This window comes from Phodopus roborovskii, unplaced genomic scaffold (assembly GCF_943737965.1).
Source record: "Phodopus roborovskii unplaced genomic scaffold, PHOROB, whole genome shotgun sequence".
Taxonomy (NCBI): Eukaryota; Metazoa; Chordata; class Mammalia; order Rodentia; family Cricetidae; genus Phodopus; species Phodopus roborovskii.
The window spans coordinates 10,210,042-10,230,348 of record NW_026125489.1 but is presented as its reverse complement, the minus strand read 5'-3'; the positions used below and the strand labels follow the sequence as shown (position 1 = coordinate 10,230,348).

At 44.2% G+C, this 20,307-nt stretch overlaps 1 protein-coding gene across 1 annotated transcript in view; it reads left to right on the top strand.

The window, feature by feature from the left end:
• Ptprb (protein tyrosine phosphatase receptor type B) overlaps positions 1-20,307 on the top strand; it is a 97,228-nt gene that overhangs the window by 46,258 nt on the left and 30,663 nt on the right. The window contains exons 9-17 of the mRNA XM_051176223.1: positions 1,563-1,823; positions 5,441-5,707; positions 7,891-8,154; positions 12,567-12,830; positions 13,366-13,629; positions 14,408-14,671; positions 15,131-15,400; positions 18,021-18,284; positions 19,958-20,221. Coding sequence (XP_051032180.1) covers positions 1,563-1,823; positions 5,441-5,707; positions 7,891-8,154; positions 12,567-12,830; positions 13,366-13,629; positions 14,408-14,671; positions 15,131-15,400; positions 18,021-18,284; positions 19,958-20,221 — 2,382 coding nt within the window. The remainder of the gene's footprint in view (positions 1-1,562; positions 1,824-5,440; positions 5,708-7,890; positions 8,155-12,566; positions 12,831-13,365; positions 13,630-14,407; positions 14,672-15,130; positions 15,401-18,020; positions 18,285-19,957; positions 20,222-20,307) is intronic.

Below are 20,307 nucleotides of genomic sequence, written 5' to 3'. Positions count from 1 at the left end.
AGGCCCAGCCTCATTGGCACAATTCTATGGAGAACCCCGTCCTCCTGCTTTGATTTCTTTATTTATTTCATGCCCCATTTGCTTTCAGATTATAATTCTTTCTTCAGTTTCTTCTGTGCAGCCCTGTCTCCTTGTTTAGAAACAGATTGCTATTTCCCAATGAAGTTCGTGTCCGTGTGACTGGACAGGAATCTCACTCTGAACACTGTGTATGCTGCAGAACACCCTTAGTGTTTGCTGGAATAGACGGCAAACGCTAACGGTCTCGCACTGCATTTCTAAACATGAGCTGCAAAGCAACTGAACGCTCTTCTGGGGCCACAGTATACGGCCCCATTGTTTGGCCTGGACCCCGGGACTTGTATGGCTGCAATGGCCGCCATTGCAGCTTCCTTACAGTGACATCTTTCAGATACTTGATGAATCTCTTTTTGTCAGGAACACATGCCCTGGATGGCCTGGGTGGTTGTGCAGACGTCCTTCGAGTGAATGCCAAAAATTGAACCCCTTGATTTGTACAATTTTTTTTTCAAGATATTCTGGTTCATTAAAGTAGCAAATGGGTGAAATACTTATCTAATTATTTTTTATCAATAAAAAATCAGGTGTCAGTTGTGGGGGAAAGACACTGAATGATCAGAGAAGCTGTGGGGAAGCCACCAGGGACCTCCTCCTCTCCTGCTCCTCCATCTAACCGGGCTGAGATGTTCCCTCAGTCCTGCCTTACTACTTCCTGTCTCCTATATATCCTCAGTCCTCCAAAACCTCTATGGTTAATTTTGGTCAGCTAATGGCTAACTTGGCTCTCTGAATCAAAGCAAACTTTATTGTCAGAATGCAATCAAATATCATACAACAGCAAACCGTCCTCACAGGCCACCTTGGGCCACAACAAAAGAGGAAGAGCCAAGGGGTCTTTTTAAAACCACACTTCCAGATGATTATAATAGCTTGAGGTGGGCCTTGACACAAACCACCGATGCTTTCTTTACACCGGTGAAGAAAGACACGGTGATCCACTACCGTGAACTACAGAAATGTTCAAATCCAACTTACATAGTTTTATACAGTTGACTCTTGTAAAAATTTGGCCTCCCCGTTGTTTTGTGGGACCAATATTTTGCTGATAACAATGTCTTCTAGAAATTATAGTAAGAGGATCTTTTTCAAGAAGTGGAAGGAATTAAGATTCTCTTACGATAAGGGCTGCCCTTGCTGAGAGCATTGTCTTCCTCTCCATGACACAGCAGGGTCCCGTCACAAATACAGGGAGGTGTGCTTGGTCTTTCTAAGCTTTGAGAGTAGCAAATGCTTCTTGCTCCACTTAAATACTCAAGCATAGTCTATCCATAGAGTTCTGTGGTTGCAGGACTTTGCTTAATGGTTTCCAAAACAAGGACCCACAAGAAGAGAGGAAGTCTTGGGGCTGGAGAGATGGGTGGGCAGTTAAGAACACACCCCACTCCTGCAGAAGCAGAACAGATAGATGGTCTCTAAAAATTACTAACGACCGTGACTGGATCAATGACCCCAAGTCTCAATTGATTTTTTTTTCTCCTCAGTCCCCCTGGCTGTCCTCCAACTTCGTGTCAAACATGCTAACGAAACATCACTGGGTATCACGTGGCAGGCCCCCTTAGGTGAATGGGAGAAATACATCATTTCCCTGACTGACAGAGACCTTTTAGTCATCCACAAATCACTCTCCAAAGACGCCAAAGAATTCACCTTTACAGACCTGATCCCCGGACGAAATTACAAGGCTACCATCACCAGCATGAGTGGAGATTTAAAACAGTCATCCTCAACAAAAGGAAGAACGGGTAATAATATTCACAGTCTCCACATTTTACGATGGTCTATCCACTAAAACTTGCAAATATCCAGTAAGGGCCTGCCATGCCTATTATACACTTGGCATGGCATTAAGATCCTTTCTATTGGACTTTCTGTTTTACCAAGTTTTCTTCTTTTGCTTGGGTGTATTTTACTGATTGGAATGCAGTAGAGAATAATCTTGCCATGAAGTTTTATTGCAAAAGAGGATGGCAAAATAGGGCACTGCTAAGAGTAGGGAGTATGATAGAAAGTATCCATTTTAATTCTTAAAGACGCAGGATACTTTACCTTGATTCTGATCCCTAAAGGAAAGAGGGTGTTGACATTGTCAGGAGAGGGGAAAGGGTTACCATCCAGTGAGGGGTATGGGATCTATAACACCATGGGAGTTGGCTTCAGAAAGGAGAAATGATGATTTAACTTTAGTGTCTCTAGGGAAAGAAAGGACTTGAGTATTGATGCCAGCAGACGCAGATACAATACGAAGCCCTGCTCTGAGAATTACTATCGTTTTCTTGGTGATTCAGGAAGCAGCATCCTTACCAAGACTGGTGTTCGCAGTGTATATGCCCTGGATTGTCTGTGTTTCCCTCACTCTGTCTTCGGCTTTTTAAAAATATATATGAGTGGATGTATGTGTACTACTGCGTGTGTCCGTGGTGCCTCCAGAGGCTGGGAGAGAATGTCCTGTCCCCAGGAACTGGAGCTACAGACAGTTGTGAGTCAGCCTGTGGATGCTAGGAAACAAACCCAGGTCCTCACCAACAGCAGGAAGTATTCTTAACTGCCGAGCCCTCTCTCCAGCCCCCTTAATTTTCCGTGTAAACTGTACCTCCCAAAACATGACGCTGAAGTCATGTTCCGATTAGATTTTCTTCCAACCTGCTCATCTGTTTGCCCTTCTTTCCTGGGTTTTAGAAGTTCCAAGCGAAAGGATTGTCCTTTATCCCGAAGAACGGTCTTTAAATTCTTTATCAAAAGAAAAAAAATCCTGTCCCCTCTCCATTTTTGCTCCTTCGTTTTTTTTCTGGGCTTGTCTTTGCGTAGCTCTCACTCCTGCGCAGCAGTTTCCTATGCTTTTGTCTTGTGCCGGAAGGTATTCTCTATCAGGACACTGGCTGTACTTTTCTAGTTTCCCTGGTCCTTATGGTCTCTGTTAAAAAGCAGGGTTCCAGTCTAATTCTTACTTTCCCTTGAGAAGTCTGTTTAATGTGGCTGCTCTAAACCATCCCCACCACACACACACACACACACACACACACACACACACACACACACACACACCTTTACCTCTGGGCATCTGCTGTTTCCGAAGAATCATCTAGGTAGAGAAATCCTCTTGCTCGTTTCCCTGAGATTTCTTGGGATCTCTGTTCTTTCAGATCCCCGCCGTTTCCCAGTCCTGGGAATTTTCAGCTATTCGCTCTCTTCCCACCCCCTTACCATTTGTAACACAGAGACACACAGGCCTCACACTGCTCCGTCTTTGCTTCCTGGCCTGCAGTCTGCATGGCTTCTCAGCGGTTTGTTTCAGCTCATGAATTCTGAACTCTTTTCCAGTTCTCTCTAATCTATTAGGTTCTGTTGGATTTTTTCACTTTTAAAAGTTCCCTTTCATTTTCCCCATCTATATGTTATTTTGCCCTTTATTTAAATGTATACTACACTGACTATCTCTCAGCCTCTCTCTCTCTCTCTCTCTCTCTCTCTCTCTCACACACACACACACACACACACACACACACACACACACACACTGAGCAAGAGTTCTTTGACTGAGCTCTATCCCAAGCCCTGCAGATATGTTTTAGTGCTACTCTTTAATAACTACACATAAATTTAATTGTTTGCTTTGCACTATCAGTCATTATACTGAAATCTGAACTCTTCAGCAGTTGAGGCCTGTCTTGATTTTTGCTATTATTTGTTGTTCATGCTGCTTTTTTTTTAAATCTCTCTCTCTCTCTCTCTCTCTCTCTCTCTCTCTCTCTCCTGTAAGCTTATGGTCCTTGGAATCTTATTCTGTGAGAATTCTCTAAGGCTTTGTTTAAAGATACATTCCAGGAAGAATTTTTACTTGATTCAGCCATGTACCCAGGATGGCTGTCAACTCAGACCTACTTTAATCAGACCTACTTTAACGTATAGTCGATCTGGGGGTTTTGAACACCCACATTGGGGAATTCCAGTTGTACATACACGGAAACTATCTGGAGGTTAAGAATTCTCACAAACGGTTGGGTTTTAGAGACATTTCCCAGCACATACAAAGTCGTAAAGTCTACAAGAAAAAAAAAGTCCTGTAGATACTAAGAAGGCTGCAGTGCTGTGGGAAGTAGAGAAGGAACAGGCTCTCAGGATGCTCTTCTATGAAGACTCAGGCTCTCAGGATGCTCTTCTGTGTAGACTCAGGCTCTCAGGATGCTCTTCTGTGTAGACTCAGGCACCGGCTTCCTCAGCCTGAGAGAGTCTTACACTTTACCTCCCATCTTCAGGATCCCACAGCACTGTGAAGTCAAAATGTCAATTCATGTCTGAAACATTGTGCAGAAGGCAACAGTTTGCTTCATTGTTTCAATGACCTGCCAGTTACTTATCAGCCTCTGAGAATGCCTTACCTTCTTGACAATGTATTGTTCCATTTGTTTTTATTTTCCATTCAATATGAGGGACACATTTATTGGAGTAATTTTTCATGGTGATAGTCTAGCATGTGACTGGAAATGAAAGCCCAAGGCATTGTTTTGTACCCTAATATTTGCATCACCCCTATTGCTCATATTGTTAGGTGATACAGTGAGTGTAATATAGTATTTGTTTAACTTTGCAAGGGAATGTTGGTCTCTTCTGAAGCAATTAAAAGGTTTCTTTTCTTATATTTTGAGATGGATGTCTTACTTTGTTGCCCAGGCTAGGCTCAAACTCCTGGGTTCAAGAGACCCTTCTGTTTCAGCTACCCCATTAAGTAGCTGGGACTAAAGGCTCTAACAAAAAGGTAGTAGGCATTCACTACTTAACATAATTGCCATTGCTATCATTTTATATATTATATTGCCTATATTATTATAGCGTTTCCATGAATAAAACCATAGCCCTTTGGAGAGAATATACTTATAAGGAGGTGACCAACTTGCTAGGCCATAGCCTAACCACCGGCTTGAAGGAATTTCTCATTCCTTCCCTGTAACAGTCATTGGTGCTGGTAGATTACAAGGTTTTGTGTTCTTGTAGAATAAGGATGGATAAAATCATATGAAATAAAAAGGTTCTCTACAGCAGCAGTCTTTATTATGTAAATTTCAAAGCCCAATAATAAGCATCGTCATCTCAGTATTAGACCCTAACTGGCTCTGATTAATTGAAAACTGTTGTATAAACAGTTGGTTAAAGTGATCAAACCCTGAAGAGGATTAGGTATCCATAAGAAACAGGCTGAAAAGCCCATGGCAAAAAAACAAGCAAAACATGTTTGTTTGTTTTTTTTTTTTTTTTTTCTGTTAGTTCACGCTTTAGTCTGTCTCCATCTTGACCCCTCATTCTTACACTACCTTGGGGTGACTAAGCATAATGGTTTTTCTGTCTTCTATCTATTGTCCTTCAGTGCCTGCCCAAGTGACTGACTTGCACGTTGCCAACCAAGGGATGGCCAGCAGTCTGTTCACTAAGTGGACCAAGGCCTTAGGAGATGTGGAGTTCTACCAAGTTTTACTGATCCATGAAAATGTGGTCATCAAAAACGAGAGTGTCTCCAGTGAGACCAGCAGATACAACTTCCACGCTCTGAAATCCGGTAGCCTCTACTCGGTGGTGGTGACCACGGTGAGCGGAGGGATTTCTTCCCGACAGGTGGTGGCCGAAGGAAGAACAGGTAAGAAACTCCAGACACGTCAGTGCATGGAGCCACCTCCATCAGGGAGGTTTTAAACATCCTAAAAGCAAGCTTCCTTCCTAAGAGCCAGGTCTCTGCACCACCCAGAGGTACATGGTACGGAAACTGGCTGATGCATGGAGGCAAGGGTGAATACTCAGCTTTCTTATGTTCCCAATAACCACATCAAAGCCAGGAAAGCATTTCAAGCCATGGTGCCTGAACTTAGCCTACTGCTGGATTGTTTTCTTTTAATGTTTTTCTTTTTTTTTCAATTAAAGTAAACAAGTAATGAGCTCTCTTCCATGCATACAGTCTTATTTCCAAGACATAGAAAAAAGATGATATCCAAGTCACATGATCAAAATTGAGTTGCTGTAACTCTCCAGTGGTTATGCAGAGTCTTGCTGTGTTGTCCAGGCTGGCTCTGAACTCTCTGGCTCATACTAGCCTCCTGCCTCAGCCTCTCCAATAGCTGGGACTAGAGGAATATACTGCTGTACTCCTGTGGAAGTCACATATGTACTTTGTAAGCAGCAACATTGAATGCTTAGTACTGAATGCCACATAAACAGCGGTCCTGACCTTCTGTGTTCTTTGGCAAACAAAACTGCAGGCTGAGAAAATAGGTAAGAACCATTGTGGGTACTGTGCCAGAGGAGCTCAGCACCAAAAAAGGAGGTAGGATTGATTTACATAATACATTGAAAGCCCATAAAAGTAATAACATTATTTCATACACTACATGAAATTTATGTTCTGGCTTCTCAGGGGAAAAAAATGTACAAACCCAGCTGAAGCTTTGCTAACTGTAGTTAAACTCAGAATCAGGTCAATAACCTTGACCTCTTAATTTTATATCATTACTATAAGTTGGATTCAGGCTTCTCTATCTATAAACCCAACACTCAGATACTAAGTATCAGCTGTGGTGTCATGCAAAAATCTCTTTCCAAAGTCATCAATCTCTCCTACTTAGCAACTTAAAGAGCAGAGAAGCTGTCACATGGTCTTAGCAGAAATTCACTGAGACATGCCAGTGCTCTTCCTGTGGCAGTAGGCATAAGAACAGTACCTGTGTCTTTCCTGATACCCTCTTCCTTCTCTACAAAAACCTTCACAGCCTAGAAAAAACCGTAGGAACTAAAATCGAAAGTATCAGATACGTGATCAATCTAATCCCAACCGGAGGAAATGGTTCATCCTAGAGACAAACCAAATAACTTCTGTATCCAGTTCATCTCAATCAAGAGTTATTACACGTTTGGGGGGAAACTTCTGATATGTCTATGTTCTCTAAATAGCATACGCACAGCTAGCTCATTGTGTGTGCAATTAATTAATAAATTGGGCTTAATTAATAAAAAAAACAGGGCATAAATAGACCAAGGGCTCTGAGGTTTCACTGAGTCGAATCTTTTATGTGCAATGCAGTAGCCCGTGACAATTAAGTTAAACATCCCATGAGTAGAACACCAGTGCAGCCTCTGCTCACGGTAGGCGTTCAGTCTGCCTTTACCAGAGGCAGTGCTGTGCCTTAGATACTGACCTCATACACAATGAATTTCGTATCCACTACCCCAGTTACTAATTTCTCGTTCTTAAGTTGTAACTTAAGGCATCTGTGTCTGTTCCATGTTTACACGCCGGGAAATTCAAGTTTCGTGGCAAATGCTTGCGCCATTGATCTCTAACTGATAGGAGCAAGCAATAATTACGGCTGACCTCGGAATGCTGCTTTTGTCCCGCCATAGATTTCTCTGCCCAGTTTCCATGATGTGCTTCTAGGCCCTCGGCCACTAGAGGGCAGAAAATGCTTTACGAAGGGATAGCAGCGCCTCCAGATGTGTTTTCTATTAAACTCCCTTGGAATAAAACACAGTACCAAGACCCTCCAGGCATATTTCCATAAAATACCCCCTAAAACACTTCCAACCCGAGACCCCATAAAGTCACAGGGGCGGCAGGCAAGCTTGGGTTAGGAGGCGTCTAAAAGGCTCTCTGTGGCGTTTGCTTTGTTTTTCATCAGCCTTTTGGCGAAAGACAGTTTGTCTTCCCAAAGCCACTAGAGGTCCCGGTACCTCCTTGCCTTCCTGTATGATCAGCCCAGACCTCTACTGAGCACATATTTAACTCAAACTTCTGCTTTCCTAACGATCCTCCCACCTTGTTTGGCTCCACAGTCCCTTCCAGTGTGAGTGGGGTAACAGTCAACAATTCTGGCCGTAATGATTACCTCGGTGTGTCCTGGCTGCCAGCGCCTGGAGACGTGGATAGCTACCTGGTGACCCTCTCGCATGACGGCAAGGTGGCTCAGTCCTTCAACATCGCCAAGTCTGTGAGCGAGTGCTCCTTCAGCTCTCTCACACCAGGCCGCCTCTACAACGTGACCATAACCACCAGGAGCGGCGATTATGCCAGTCACGCCTCTGGTGAAGAACGGACGGGTAAGGAGCATAAGGATACAGGGCACTACAGAGGCGGGCCAGCTGTGCAGCTCTGAGCACCGTGGAGCTGCAGTGGTCCTGCATAAGAAGCAGTTCGCATCACAAAATTATTTTAACTGAAAAGAACTCAACATGTGAGCAGATGTTACGTTTATAGGAAGACTGCCCTGGCTTTCATAGCTAGAATTCATATTGTGTTTAAACAGAACAACAGATATTTATTTCTGTTTAGGGAGTGCTCTTTGGTTACAGGAACATGGGTTCAGATGTACTAATTAATCCTTATGCAGCCCTTTTTTGAAATAGTCATTATTGCTCCTATTTTACAGATTAGGAAACCAAGTGTTATGTGCCCCATTGTTTGTTTGTGTTGAGCAGTCAGGAAGTTTTATACCTTGGTCTTAAACTTAGGTTTGATTCATTCCAGAGCCTACAAAGCTCTAGACTCTATATTTTCCCCCAAAATATGTGACTGTCAAGACCACTGTCCCTCCCTTGCACACAAGGTAAAAATGGTAGCCTTTGTAGTTCCTAGACCAGGGAGCAAAATTCTTAACAAATGAACGCCAGGTCTTTGGTGTGCTGGAAGGAACTAAATGTAGACAGCCACTATTTTCCCCGATGCGTTCACTCTTTCTGGAGTTTACATCTAAAATGTCAAGTTCAGTTTGCCGTTTTCTCAAGTCTTTACTATGGGGCTCTGGGTTGACTCTTGTACCTGAAACCGTTCTTTCCCATGATCACCAGGGACAATGGCACCACACCATCCTGTTGGCAAGCCCAAGCCCAGATACTGAGGCTAAGTAGGAACTTGGTGCCTTCCTGGTGAATGAGTAATCAGAATCAAGGGTTTCCACCTGATTGCCCATAGGGAGCCTCTAGAAACATGGTAATCCATGAAGTAGTGGGGAGTAAGAAAGGGTTGGCAGTTTCTTTTTATGTTTCCTTTCAGTACATTTTAACTGCGTGTCTTTGCGTCGACATAAGCAGATGAGTGTAGGTGTTCATAAAGTCTAGAGGAGGGTGTCACATCCCTGAGCTGGAGTTTCAGGTGGTTCTGAGACAGCTGGTGTGGGTGTTGGGACCCAAACTTGAGTCCTCGGTAAGCACTAAGAACTCTCGACCACTTAGCCATCACTGTAGCCCCTGGATCTTTGAGCAGAAAGAGTATAGCTTTCTAGCTTATAGAACTTGTGTCCCCTGTCCCCAGTTACCGGCCACCTGTTTGCACTGTTACAGAATGCCAGCATTGAAACGGTCCTTTTGGCTTCGCAGTTGGAGGTCATGAGAATCCCAGAAACAAAGTGTGGCTTTCCCCAGGTCGCATGTCTGAACTATGGCAAAGCTCAGCTGTCACATCAGAGCAGACTTAGAAGTGTTTATGGGGACCAGAGATCTTTCTCTGCCATCAAACAGCACACAGTTTAGTTATCCTGGTAATTACCAGTGCGCCTTACACTTAAAAAGCCCATTTTCACTCCCAGAGCAATCTTCTGTCAGAGCTTCACATGGACCAACTCAGGGCCTAAAACTGAGTAGAAATTAAGGCTATGCCTCCTAGCTACCAATCTTCGACTTCCTATCCACTCACCTCACTAGCCTCCTCTACCCACATGACTCTAGTATTGCCAGGCCTTTTCCTCAAATGTGAGAAAAGCTGTTTTCTGCTAAACGCAGCACCTGGACTCTTTTCAACAGCAAGAACTTGGATTTGGAGTGTGACTGACAGAGGCCAAGGGCTTTAACAGGAGACTCATGTCCGCGTTTTTACGGGGCTGATTTGGGCTCGGTATCTCAATGCACTTTAACTTTTCTAATGTTCTTCTACTCCATTTGGGTGAACAGACCAATGCTTCTTGCTTTTTTAAGAAAAAGCAGCTTGAGATAGAGAGGCACCACGAGACAGGGTTCAAGCAGAGAGTGGGGGAGGGGAGACCGGCCTCCAGGGGAGAGGAAAGAGGGGCAGGGAGAAAGGGAGAGAAAGAGAGAGGAGGGAGGAGGGGAGGTGGGCAGGGCCTTTCAAGAGGGAACGTAGTGAATGTGCTCTTAGTGGCTGCAGCTGAGGACGAATCCCATGAGGACCCCAAGGGCAGGCCAGTACAGATGCCTGAGTACTGGCACTTCTAACCCTGTATCACATCTTCTCGACGTGTTAAATCTGTTCTCACAAAGGACCTGCAGTTCCGCCTGTAGAGCCCTTTACTGACTTAGCGTCATGCGCAGCTACTTCTTCCTCTTGCCTTCAGTAAATTGCCAAGACCGCCGGCATTTCTTAGTGCATGCATACAGTGCCATTTCAGGATGTCTCATGTCTGCAGTGGCTAAGCGCTAACAGCATGGTAATCGGTCTCAGGGAAAGCCCGGTCTTTGTTCCAGACCCGTGGTGTACAATGTCCCAATGTGAAATCGATCGGCAAACATAATCCAGCAGAAGATATTAATACAGCCTGTATAAAAGCACCTTAAAAATAGAGTGTAAGTGATTTGGGAGAGAGTAAGAGAAAAGGACATGGACTTGGCGTATGCCAGCGCAGACATCCTGTGACGTAAACCAAACTCCTACAGGCCTAGAGGTGTTCAAAAGAGCTAAAAAAGACGGCTAACTGGAAGAGGGGCTCCGTGCTCTGGATCGAGTGAGGCCTCTTGTCGAGGCTCCTTCCTGTGAATATGCACATCTGGTGCTACTCAAACAGGAGCTGAGGAGCTAACTCAGTCAGCAAAATGGCTTCCACGGGAGGACGAGGACCACGAGGACCTAAGTTTGGCTCCCCAGAACCCACAGAGAAACCTGACATAGTGCCACACATCTGGGAGAGTAGAACTCTGGGCCTGGGCGGGGGAAGGCAGAGGCAAGCAGATAGGAGCTGACTGACCATCTAGCCCAGCCAGATGGGCAAGCTCTAGGTTCAGTGAGTGACCCTCTCTTAAAAAAGAAGATACAGAACAATCCAGGAAGATGTCAATCTCTAGCCTCTACATTTGCTCAAGCACATGCTTGCATGTGCGCATACACACACACACACACACACACACGGCTCACACATGCTCATACACCATGTGACATATGTATCACAGGATCAAGAGAACTTTAATATCAGAATTACCTCATTTTGCAGTGTTCCTAGTAAAATGCATTTTCCTATTCATGGAGAAGGAAAACATCAGCCCATGGAATCATTTGTTTATATATCTATCGGAAAGAACCTCGGGTTTACAAAATAGCATTAGTCATAATTCCTGCTTCAAAAAAGCACACATCAATAGACGCTTTTAGATTTTTTTTTTTCTAGGCATCTAGCTAGTAATTTTTATTTAAAACGGCATGAGAAACTGCTGCCTAAAATAAAAGCTAGCTAGGACTTTGACAGTAATCTTCGTCCAATCACGTGATTCATGCCTGAGTAATCCATCCCACGATAGCCAACATTGACTCATCATGCTCATCTCTTCCTTGCATAGATTTGCTTATGTATGGTCCCAGCTTAATAAAGCTTTAATTTCTTAGCCGTTCTAACATGAAAAGGCATTTTACGCATATTAGAAGTATGTCATCTTTCAGGGACTTGAATTTCCAAAAGTTATTATTTTGTTGCTTAGATTCACTCACAATTCATATCAATAATAAAAGCAAGAGACCCAAACACCTGAGCTTTAAGTTAATGAGAAGCCACTTGTGAGAACTCTGTGACAGTTCACTGTCACACATAACAGTACATTATGTGACCCCCTGAGCAAGAACATGAAAGAAATCTTCTCCCATTGCTGTCTGGGCCTGGTTTTCTATTTTGCCAAAGGAATACAGAATATCATTGCACTGGGGTCTGGGTTTGAGCTTCTTTGGGGACTCAGAGAATCTCTCTATATGTACTCATACATGCTCCCTATTTTTCCGTTTGAGTTTTTAATACTATCCTTGGCAACTTGAACCACTGAGGTTTGCCATGGTCATTAATATCTGCTCCATCTTTCATATTAGACACTAGTTATTATTTTAATGTTCCACCTTATTAGAGACATTCTGTTTGTCATTAGATTAAAATTCACTCATCAGGTTGTTAAAAGTTCATTTATAGAAGCATAACTATATTTCCACTTTGTGATGTATAGGCCTGAGATTTTTCTTTCTCTTTGTTTTTCCTCTTTGTTTGGTTTTTTGAGACAGGGTTTCTCTGTAGCTTTGGAGCCTGTCCTGGAACTAGCTCTGTAGACCAGGCTGGCCTTGAACTCACAAAGATCTGCCTGCCTTTGTCTCCTGAGTGCTGGAATTAAAGACTTATACCACCACCACCTGGAGATTTTTCTTTTAAATGCACATAATAAAAACTAGCTTCTTTGTTTTATTGTTTCAGGTTGTAATCTGTGATCAGCTGCTCTCCCAGGATCCCTAAAGCTGTATTTGCTCTCTTTTCCAGTCCCTGACAAAGTCCGGGGAGTCAGCGTTAGCAACTCTGCCAGGAGTGACTACTTAAAGGTGTCCTGGGTACACGCTACAGGAGACTTTGATCACTATGAAGTTACCATCAAAAATAAAAACAGCATCATTCAAACCAAAAGGATTCCCAAGTCAGAAAATGAGTGTGTATTTGTTCAGCTCATCCCTGGACGCCTGTACAGTGTCACCGTCACTACCAAAAGTGGACAGTATGAAGCTAGTGAACAAGGGAACGGAAGAACAAGTAAGAGTCGGGGGTTATCAGAAGTACGTGTGGCCAGACTAGACGGCCACTGAGTAAGTGCATGGAAACCTGAGTTTTCTCTACTACCTGACTCCTCACCTACAGTCCCAATAGCTCTCACCTGGGGCTTACATCATTCAGCCAAGCAACCGTCTACCGTTACAGAATATTTATTGGTAGCTGAAAGCCAGCACGTTGGGAGGAAGAAAAACATGTGTCTCATTTTTCTTCCCTGTCTTCTTGCACCAAGGCATTAAAATTCTAGACACCTTGTTTTACCTTCCGATTGAGATCATAACTCATTTTATAATTATATTCTACCCAACATGTAGCATATGAGATTTATGTCAGGGGGGTGAAAATCACAACTTAGGTAGTTGCTTTCAATTTTTCTTGTTTAATTATGCATGAAGTAACTCAAGGATTTTCAGGGGGAGGCAGATGTTCGGCAGCTCCTTGCGCGTGACTCATAGACTGTGTAGGGAAGCTTGATCAGCCCCTGGCCCTGAAATATCCTCTCATTTCCACTCTCCAGTCCCAGAGCCTGTGAAGAACCTCACACTCCGCAACAGGAGCACGGAGGACCTCCATGTGACTTGGTCACCAGCCAATGGGGACGTTGACCAGTATGAGGTCCAACTGCTCTTCAATGACATGAAGGTCTTTCCTCCTATTCACCTTGTGAACACTGCAACTGACTATCAGTTCACCGCGCTCACACCAGGGCGCCATTACAAAATCCTTGTCCTGACCATCAGTGGCGATGTTCAGCAGTCAGCCTTCATTGAGGGCCTCACCGGTAATTTGAAGTATTGTTCTTCAGCCAGAGTGCACACGGCGATGTATTTAAGATATTAGATAATGCGAGTATTTAGATTAAGACTCGGAGAAAAGGGGGGTTGCAAGAAGCATAAAGTTGTCCTGATAGCGACGATGGCATTGCCAAGGCAGGATTAACAAAAATACATTATGATGTGGGGAATGATGCTGAATGGGCTTTGCCTACATGGGGCTTGTGGGACACAGAGACAATATTATATATTTAACAAATAACTCTCCTGCCGGGGTGTCAGTTCTTCAGAATTCTTTTAGGACCTATCATACTTATTTAATAATGTAAGTTGGCAACTTATTGGGGAATAATTCCTCAGCAAAATGTATTCTGTCTAGTCTTTAAAAACCTATGATCCATTACTATTATCACCATTGACATTTTTCTTATGAAGAAATTTATAGAGGTTGAATAATTTGCCTATTATCACATAGCTAGTAATAAGAAAACCCAGCCTCAGGTAGAGACAATCCCTTAGTATATGGCTAGGGTTTTTGTTTCTCTTCATTGGCCTTGATCTCTGTATGGCAGAAGAGTAGGGTCGGGGAGAAAGCCAAATTAGTATTTTTTTTCCCACATGCACTCTTTCAGTAAACGACAAACTATTAAAAAGCATGACGTGCACAATAAGCAAGTACTGTAGCACTAAGCCACATCCCCTAGCCTAGCTTGACAACTTTAGTTGAATATTCCCACGGTTCATTTCTTTTGAAGTGATGGCTTTTCAATTCATTTTCTTTTTCAGTTCCCAGTGCCGTCAAAAATATCCATATTTCTGCCAATGGAGCCACAGATAGATTGATGGTAACCTGGACCCCCGGTGGTGGAGATGTTGACTCCTATGTAGTAACAGCATTCAGGCAGGAAGAAAGGGTTCAGTCTCAGACAATCTCTAAGCATCTCTCAGAGTACACTTTCTACAGGCTGGAGGCTGGGGCCAAGTACAGGATCACCATTGCTTCCATCAGTGGATCCCTGAGCAACCAGTTAGATGCGGCCGGGCAGACAGGTGAGCCCGTAGCTGGTGAAGGCCCAGAGAGGCGAGTGCTCCCATGGTTCCCAGTGAATGAGTCAATTTAGCAAACTGATGAAATCTAATTTAAAGCTACCTACGTGTGGGGATTCCATGGCAGTTTCACGAGCATTTCGCATCTTCGCTTTGTATTTTTGTTGTTGTTTTTGTTTTGTTTTGTCTTAATAGAGGTTTTTTTTTGTTTGCTTTTTTTTTTAATTAGACATGATTGGAGAAACTGTATACTTGCTAAAAAGATGTTTCAAATTTTATTCCCAGACAGTAGTCTTCAGAACTATGCACTTTTCAAAATTTCATTTTTTTTGCAAAATTATTGTTAAGGAAGGAATGCATAGTTGTGCGCTTTGTTTCTACTAAGTTTTCCTCAACTGAGTATCTTGCCCTAAATGGTCACGTCTGAGTTTTCTTGCCTCCTTTTTTTTTTTTTCTATGAAGTTCCAGCCCCTGTCCAGGGAGTCATTGCAGACAATGCCTACAGCAGTAACTCTTTAACGCTAAGCTGGCAGAAGGCCATCGGTGTGGCAGAGAGATACGATATCCTGCTTCTAAATGAGAACGGGGTTCTCCTCAGCAACACCTCAGAGCCGGCTACCGCTAAGCAGCACAAATTCGAAGATCTGACGCCAGGCAAGAAATACAGGATGCACATCCTAACCGTTAGCGGAGGCCTCTTTAGCAAGGAAGCCCAGGCCGAAGGCCGAACAGGTAATGGACCTGCTATGCCCTTGGTGTGGGCGTCTACCGTGGTGTGGGCGTCTACCGTGGTGTGGACGTCTACCGTGGTGTGGGCGTCTACCGTGGTGTGGGCGTCTACCGTGGTGTGGACGCTGCAGGTAAGAGTGGAGCCATGCTGGGAGAAGCCTCGTGGCTCTTGACACGTTAGTCGCCTTCATCCTGACTTCATGCTCCCGCATCAGCCAGCCAGTCCATAGGCTGGAGCACACCACACTCCGACTCTGCTTTGTCCTTAAAGCCTTTAGTCTATTATCGCTTTGCTACAGACTTGGTGGTTTAAAACAGTACAGCCCTCAAGGTCGGAAGCTGGGATTAGAAGAAGATGTCAGGTGGTGACAGCATACTTTTTAGATTCTTCAGGGAGAAATTCTTCCTGTCAACCTCTGTACCTGGTTCTCTCCTCTTCTGCTCCCTCCAACTTTGAGAACTCTCCTTCCAGGACCTCAAGTGGGCACCACAGAGCAACGGCCACTGCCTTGTCCCTCCGCCAGCTCCATGAGAGCCTGCCTCAGCCTACTAGGGAGCCAGGGCTGTAGTTTTCTGCCTCTGTGGTTCTGTGTCCCAGTCACTTGGGAGCCTCTCCAATTGGCCAGAAAAAAAACTAAAATCAGTTCTTCTCAAACTAGGCCAAAAACCTAAAGAGGAGAGAATTCTTCCAAAATCATTTTACAAGGGCATTATTACCCTCATACCAAAGCCAGATAAGGATACAATGAAAGTGTGTGTGTGGGGGGGATTATAGACTACTATCTCTAATGAACATGGACACAAAACTTCTCTGCAGAACACTAGCAATTCTAACCCAACAAGACCACACAAGACCATTCACCATGACCAGAAGGGTTTACCTTGTGAGTGCTAGGACAGTTAACATATGCAAATCTGTGTATGAGACCTCCATGATACAGAAAAAGCATCAATTGCCATTCAACCTCTGCTCATGATTAAAAAAAAAAAGTAGGCAAATTGGGTCTGGGAGCATAATAAAGGCCATACATAAGGAACATTTGGCCAGCATCATACGGAATGCAAAGAAAGCTGAACTTCCCCTAAGATCTAGGGCAGTGTTTCTCAACCTTCCTGATGAATCGACCCTTTAATACAGTTCCTCATGCTGTGCTGAGTCCCAACCATATGCTACCTCATAACTATGATTTTGCTACTATAAGTAACTGCAATCTAAATATCTGTATTTTCTGACGGTCTTGGGTGACCCCTGTGAAAAGGCCGTTCAACTCTCAAGAGGGGTTGAGACCCACAGGTTGAGAACTACTGGTCTAGAACAAGATAAGAATGTCTAATCCCACTACCCTCATAAAACACACTGCCAGAAAGGAAAGGAAAAAAAACGCATGAGCAGTATGGAAGTTAAATTATCACTATTTGTGGATATGATTTTACCTATTTAAAAACCCCACAGAGTCCACAGAAGACTGTTAGAATTGATTTTTTTTTAAAAAAAAAGACAAAACAAAAACAAACACAAACAAACAAACAAAAAAACACAATTCGGTAAAATTGCAGAATGCAAAGTCAGCATACAAAAAGCAAAAACCAAAAGGCTTCAGCGTATCATACAAAAACTCCTAAAAAGGAAATGATGGACAGAACGACATTCACAACAGTTACAAAGAAAACAAAATGCCTAGAAAAGAATTTGCCTAAGAGAGTGAAAAACCTCTCCAATGGTACTTACAAATCTCTGGGGAAAGAAGTTGAAAAAGAAAGATGAACGCAAAATTGGAAAGGCCTCTCACACTCATGAATTATAAGGAAGAATATGGCCAGAATTTCCACCCACCTAATGTGACCTACAGCTTCAGCTCAGCGCCCATCAAAAATGCCAATGGCATGTTTCGCAGAGCTAGAAATGCATCCTAAAATTAATGCAGACGCTCAAGAGACAGAAAACTAGCTTCAACAATCTTGGGTAAGCAAGAACAAAGCTGGAGCCGCCCCAGCCTTGATTTGTTCTTCCTTCCCCGCTCTGTCCAGACTGGAACTTTACACGAATATGAGACCTTGAAATTCTTGACCCTAACTTAGGCTAGGCATGAGTTATGTCTACTTAGTCTACTACCTGACCTTAAAATGTACTATAAAGCTATAGCGAGGGGCGTGTGCCGTTGCCCTGTGTTGTGGAGACCCTGCAGCCTTGGATCTGCAGGACTATGCCCCTCACTCTCTCTGGCAGTTCACAGTTGGGATAGGTGATTGGGTGGTCCAACTCAAAGCTTGTGTGGAGCACAGAAATGTCAGCTGGAAAAGGCTGTCACCAAGATCTCTCATATTAGGAAGCCGCTGGTTGCATTATTGGAAGTCAACAATTTTGTTTTGTTTTTTGAGACAGGGTTTCTCTGTGTAACCTTGGTTGTCCTGGAACTCACTCTGTAGACCAGGCTGGCCTTGAACTCACAGAGATCCACCTGCCTCTGCCTCCCAAGTGAGTGCTGGGATAAGGCATGTGCCAACAGTCAACATACCTTAAAGGCAGAGAGGGGTTGAATGTGGCCACCAAGGTGCTGACCCTGGACTGTATCAGGAACGTTCCAAAATGCCGACTCATTCTCTTGTTCCCTGGCTCTTACAGTCCCAGCTGCTGTCACCAATCTGAAGATCACAGAGAACTCCACTAGACACCTGTCCTTCAGCTGGACGGCCTCGGAGGGTGAACTCAGCTGGTACAACATCTTTCTGTACAACCCAGACAAAACTCTTCAGGAAAGAGCCCAAGTTGACCCAACAGTCCAGAGCTTCTCTTTCCAGAACTTGCTGCAAGGTCGAATGTACAAGCTGGTGATTGTTACTCACAGCGGGGAGCTGTCCAATGAGTCCTTTATCTTTAGCAGAACAGGTAAGACCCAAACAGTATTTGGGGGGGGGAGGTTATCACAGCATCCACTGCCTCAGCCTTGATTTGTTCTTCCTTCCCCGTTCTGTCCAGAGTGGAACATTACACGAATATGAGACCTTGAAATTCTTGACCCTAACTTAGACTGGGCATGAGTTGTGTCTACTTAGTCTACTTGCTTCTGTCCTTTTACCTCTACTTATTTGTCTGATGGAGGTTGTGAAAAACTAACCCAGTTCTTCTACTTGCCAGTACACTACTCAAAGGAGGGTGGTAACCCCTCATGACCGCAGTCAAGCTATGCCAAGAAACTTTCTACAAAGTATAGACGGAAGACAGAACAGGTTCACAAAAGGTCAACTACAAATCACACACACACACACACACACACACACACACACACACACACACCCTGACCACCGTGTGTTGGAAACAGAGCCCTAGCTAAAGTGAACAAGAGTTTCAAGAAAATGGGAGACAGAAATCTTTCTGGGCTTCAAATAAGTTAAGTCTCATTCAACTTCAATTTCCTCCTGGTTTGACAACTGCTCTTCCGTGCTTGGCACATGACCAACTCCTAAAATAATAATAATAATAATTGAAAAAGAAATAAATGGCAATGACTGAGAACTCCTGGCCTTAGGTGGCTCCACATCAGAAGAGAGAAAAGGGTTAGCAGATTTAAAGGGAGATGACTTTGAAACATTCCATGAAATGAGCATGTGCAGACCACAGCTTCGTAGGACAGGAACTACTTCAGCTGAAGTCTGCAGGCAAGGGAGAGGAGATGTGTAAAGACAGTCCTCTGGGGGCAGCCAGTGGAAATCTTCTGTTTGGCCACCAAAAGGACTGAAAGAGCCATAGTCAGTCAGCTCAAAACGTATTGCCTAGATGTGACCTTTGTAATCAGTATTCTTGGTCAGGGAGACTTGAAGCATTAATAAAGAGATAAAGAAAGGTGTGAGCTTGCATAGAGGTGTGTGCCTTCAATCCCAGCAGTCAGGAGGCTGCAGCGGGACATTGTGAGTGTAAGCCTTTGAGCCTCACAGTAAGTAAGATTCCACATTGTGTGTGTGTGTGTGTGTGTGTGTGTGTGTGTGTGTGTGTGTGTGGAGGGGGATCTCCGACAAATCATCATTACTCAAAGAATACCAGCTTTAATAAAAGATCTATGGCGTAGGCAGCATTCCGACTTTTTTATAATAGTAGAAATGACTCTTTTCCTAAATTGAGGTGTGTCCGCATGGAGTTTTGACAAGGAAGACAACGCCATAAATGAGACACTAAATGCAGATGGGACAGTAAAGAGACTCAGAGGGTGGTTATGGGATGGCAGCTGCTGGAGAGGTGGGTCAGGCTAGGAGAAGCTGAAACCATTCCCGGGTCTTTTGGAAGGCATCCAGCACATGTCCGTTGCCTGATATTACCCAGTCCGGAGTGGTCATTATACCTGTTTATCGGGACTCACCCGGGCGGCATGAAGAATTGCCACCTGTTCCGATTCATTTTAACTTGTTCCCTTGCTCGGTGTTAGCGGTCTGATTCAGCAGCGAGAACTGAGCCCACCGTGCATGCAACTGAGCCGTGAGCCCAGCAACAGCCCAGGTTCGCGCCTGAGGATGCACGTGGTTTTGCACCGTGGTTTCATTCTCAGTGTGAGTTTCCCTTCCTTCCAGTCCCAGCCGCAGTCAATCATCTCAAAGGGTCCAATCGGAACACGACCGACAGCCTTTGGTTCAGCTGGAGCCCAGCCTCTGGGGACTTCGACTTCTACGAACTGATCCTCTACAATCCCAATGGCACAAAGAAGGAAAACTGGAGAGACAAGGGCCCGACAGAGTGGCGCTTTCAAGGCCTCGTTCCCGGAAGGAAATACACCCTGTGTGTGGTGACCCACAGTGGGGACCTCAGCAACAAAGTCACAGGGGAGGGCAGGACAGGTAAGAAGCCCAGCCGAGTGCTGGTGAGGAGTGACTTCTAACTGCGTATTTTAACTATGATTTAATGATAAGATGCCTGGGGCGGG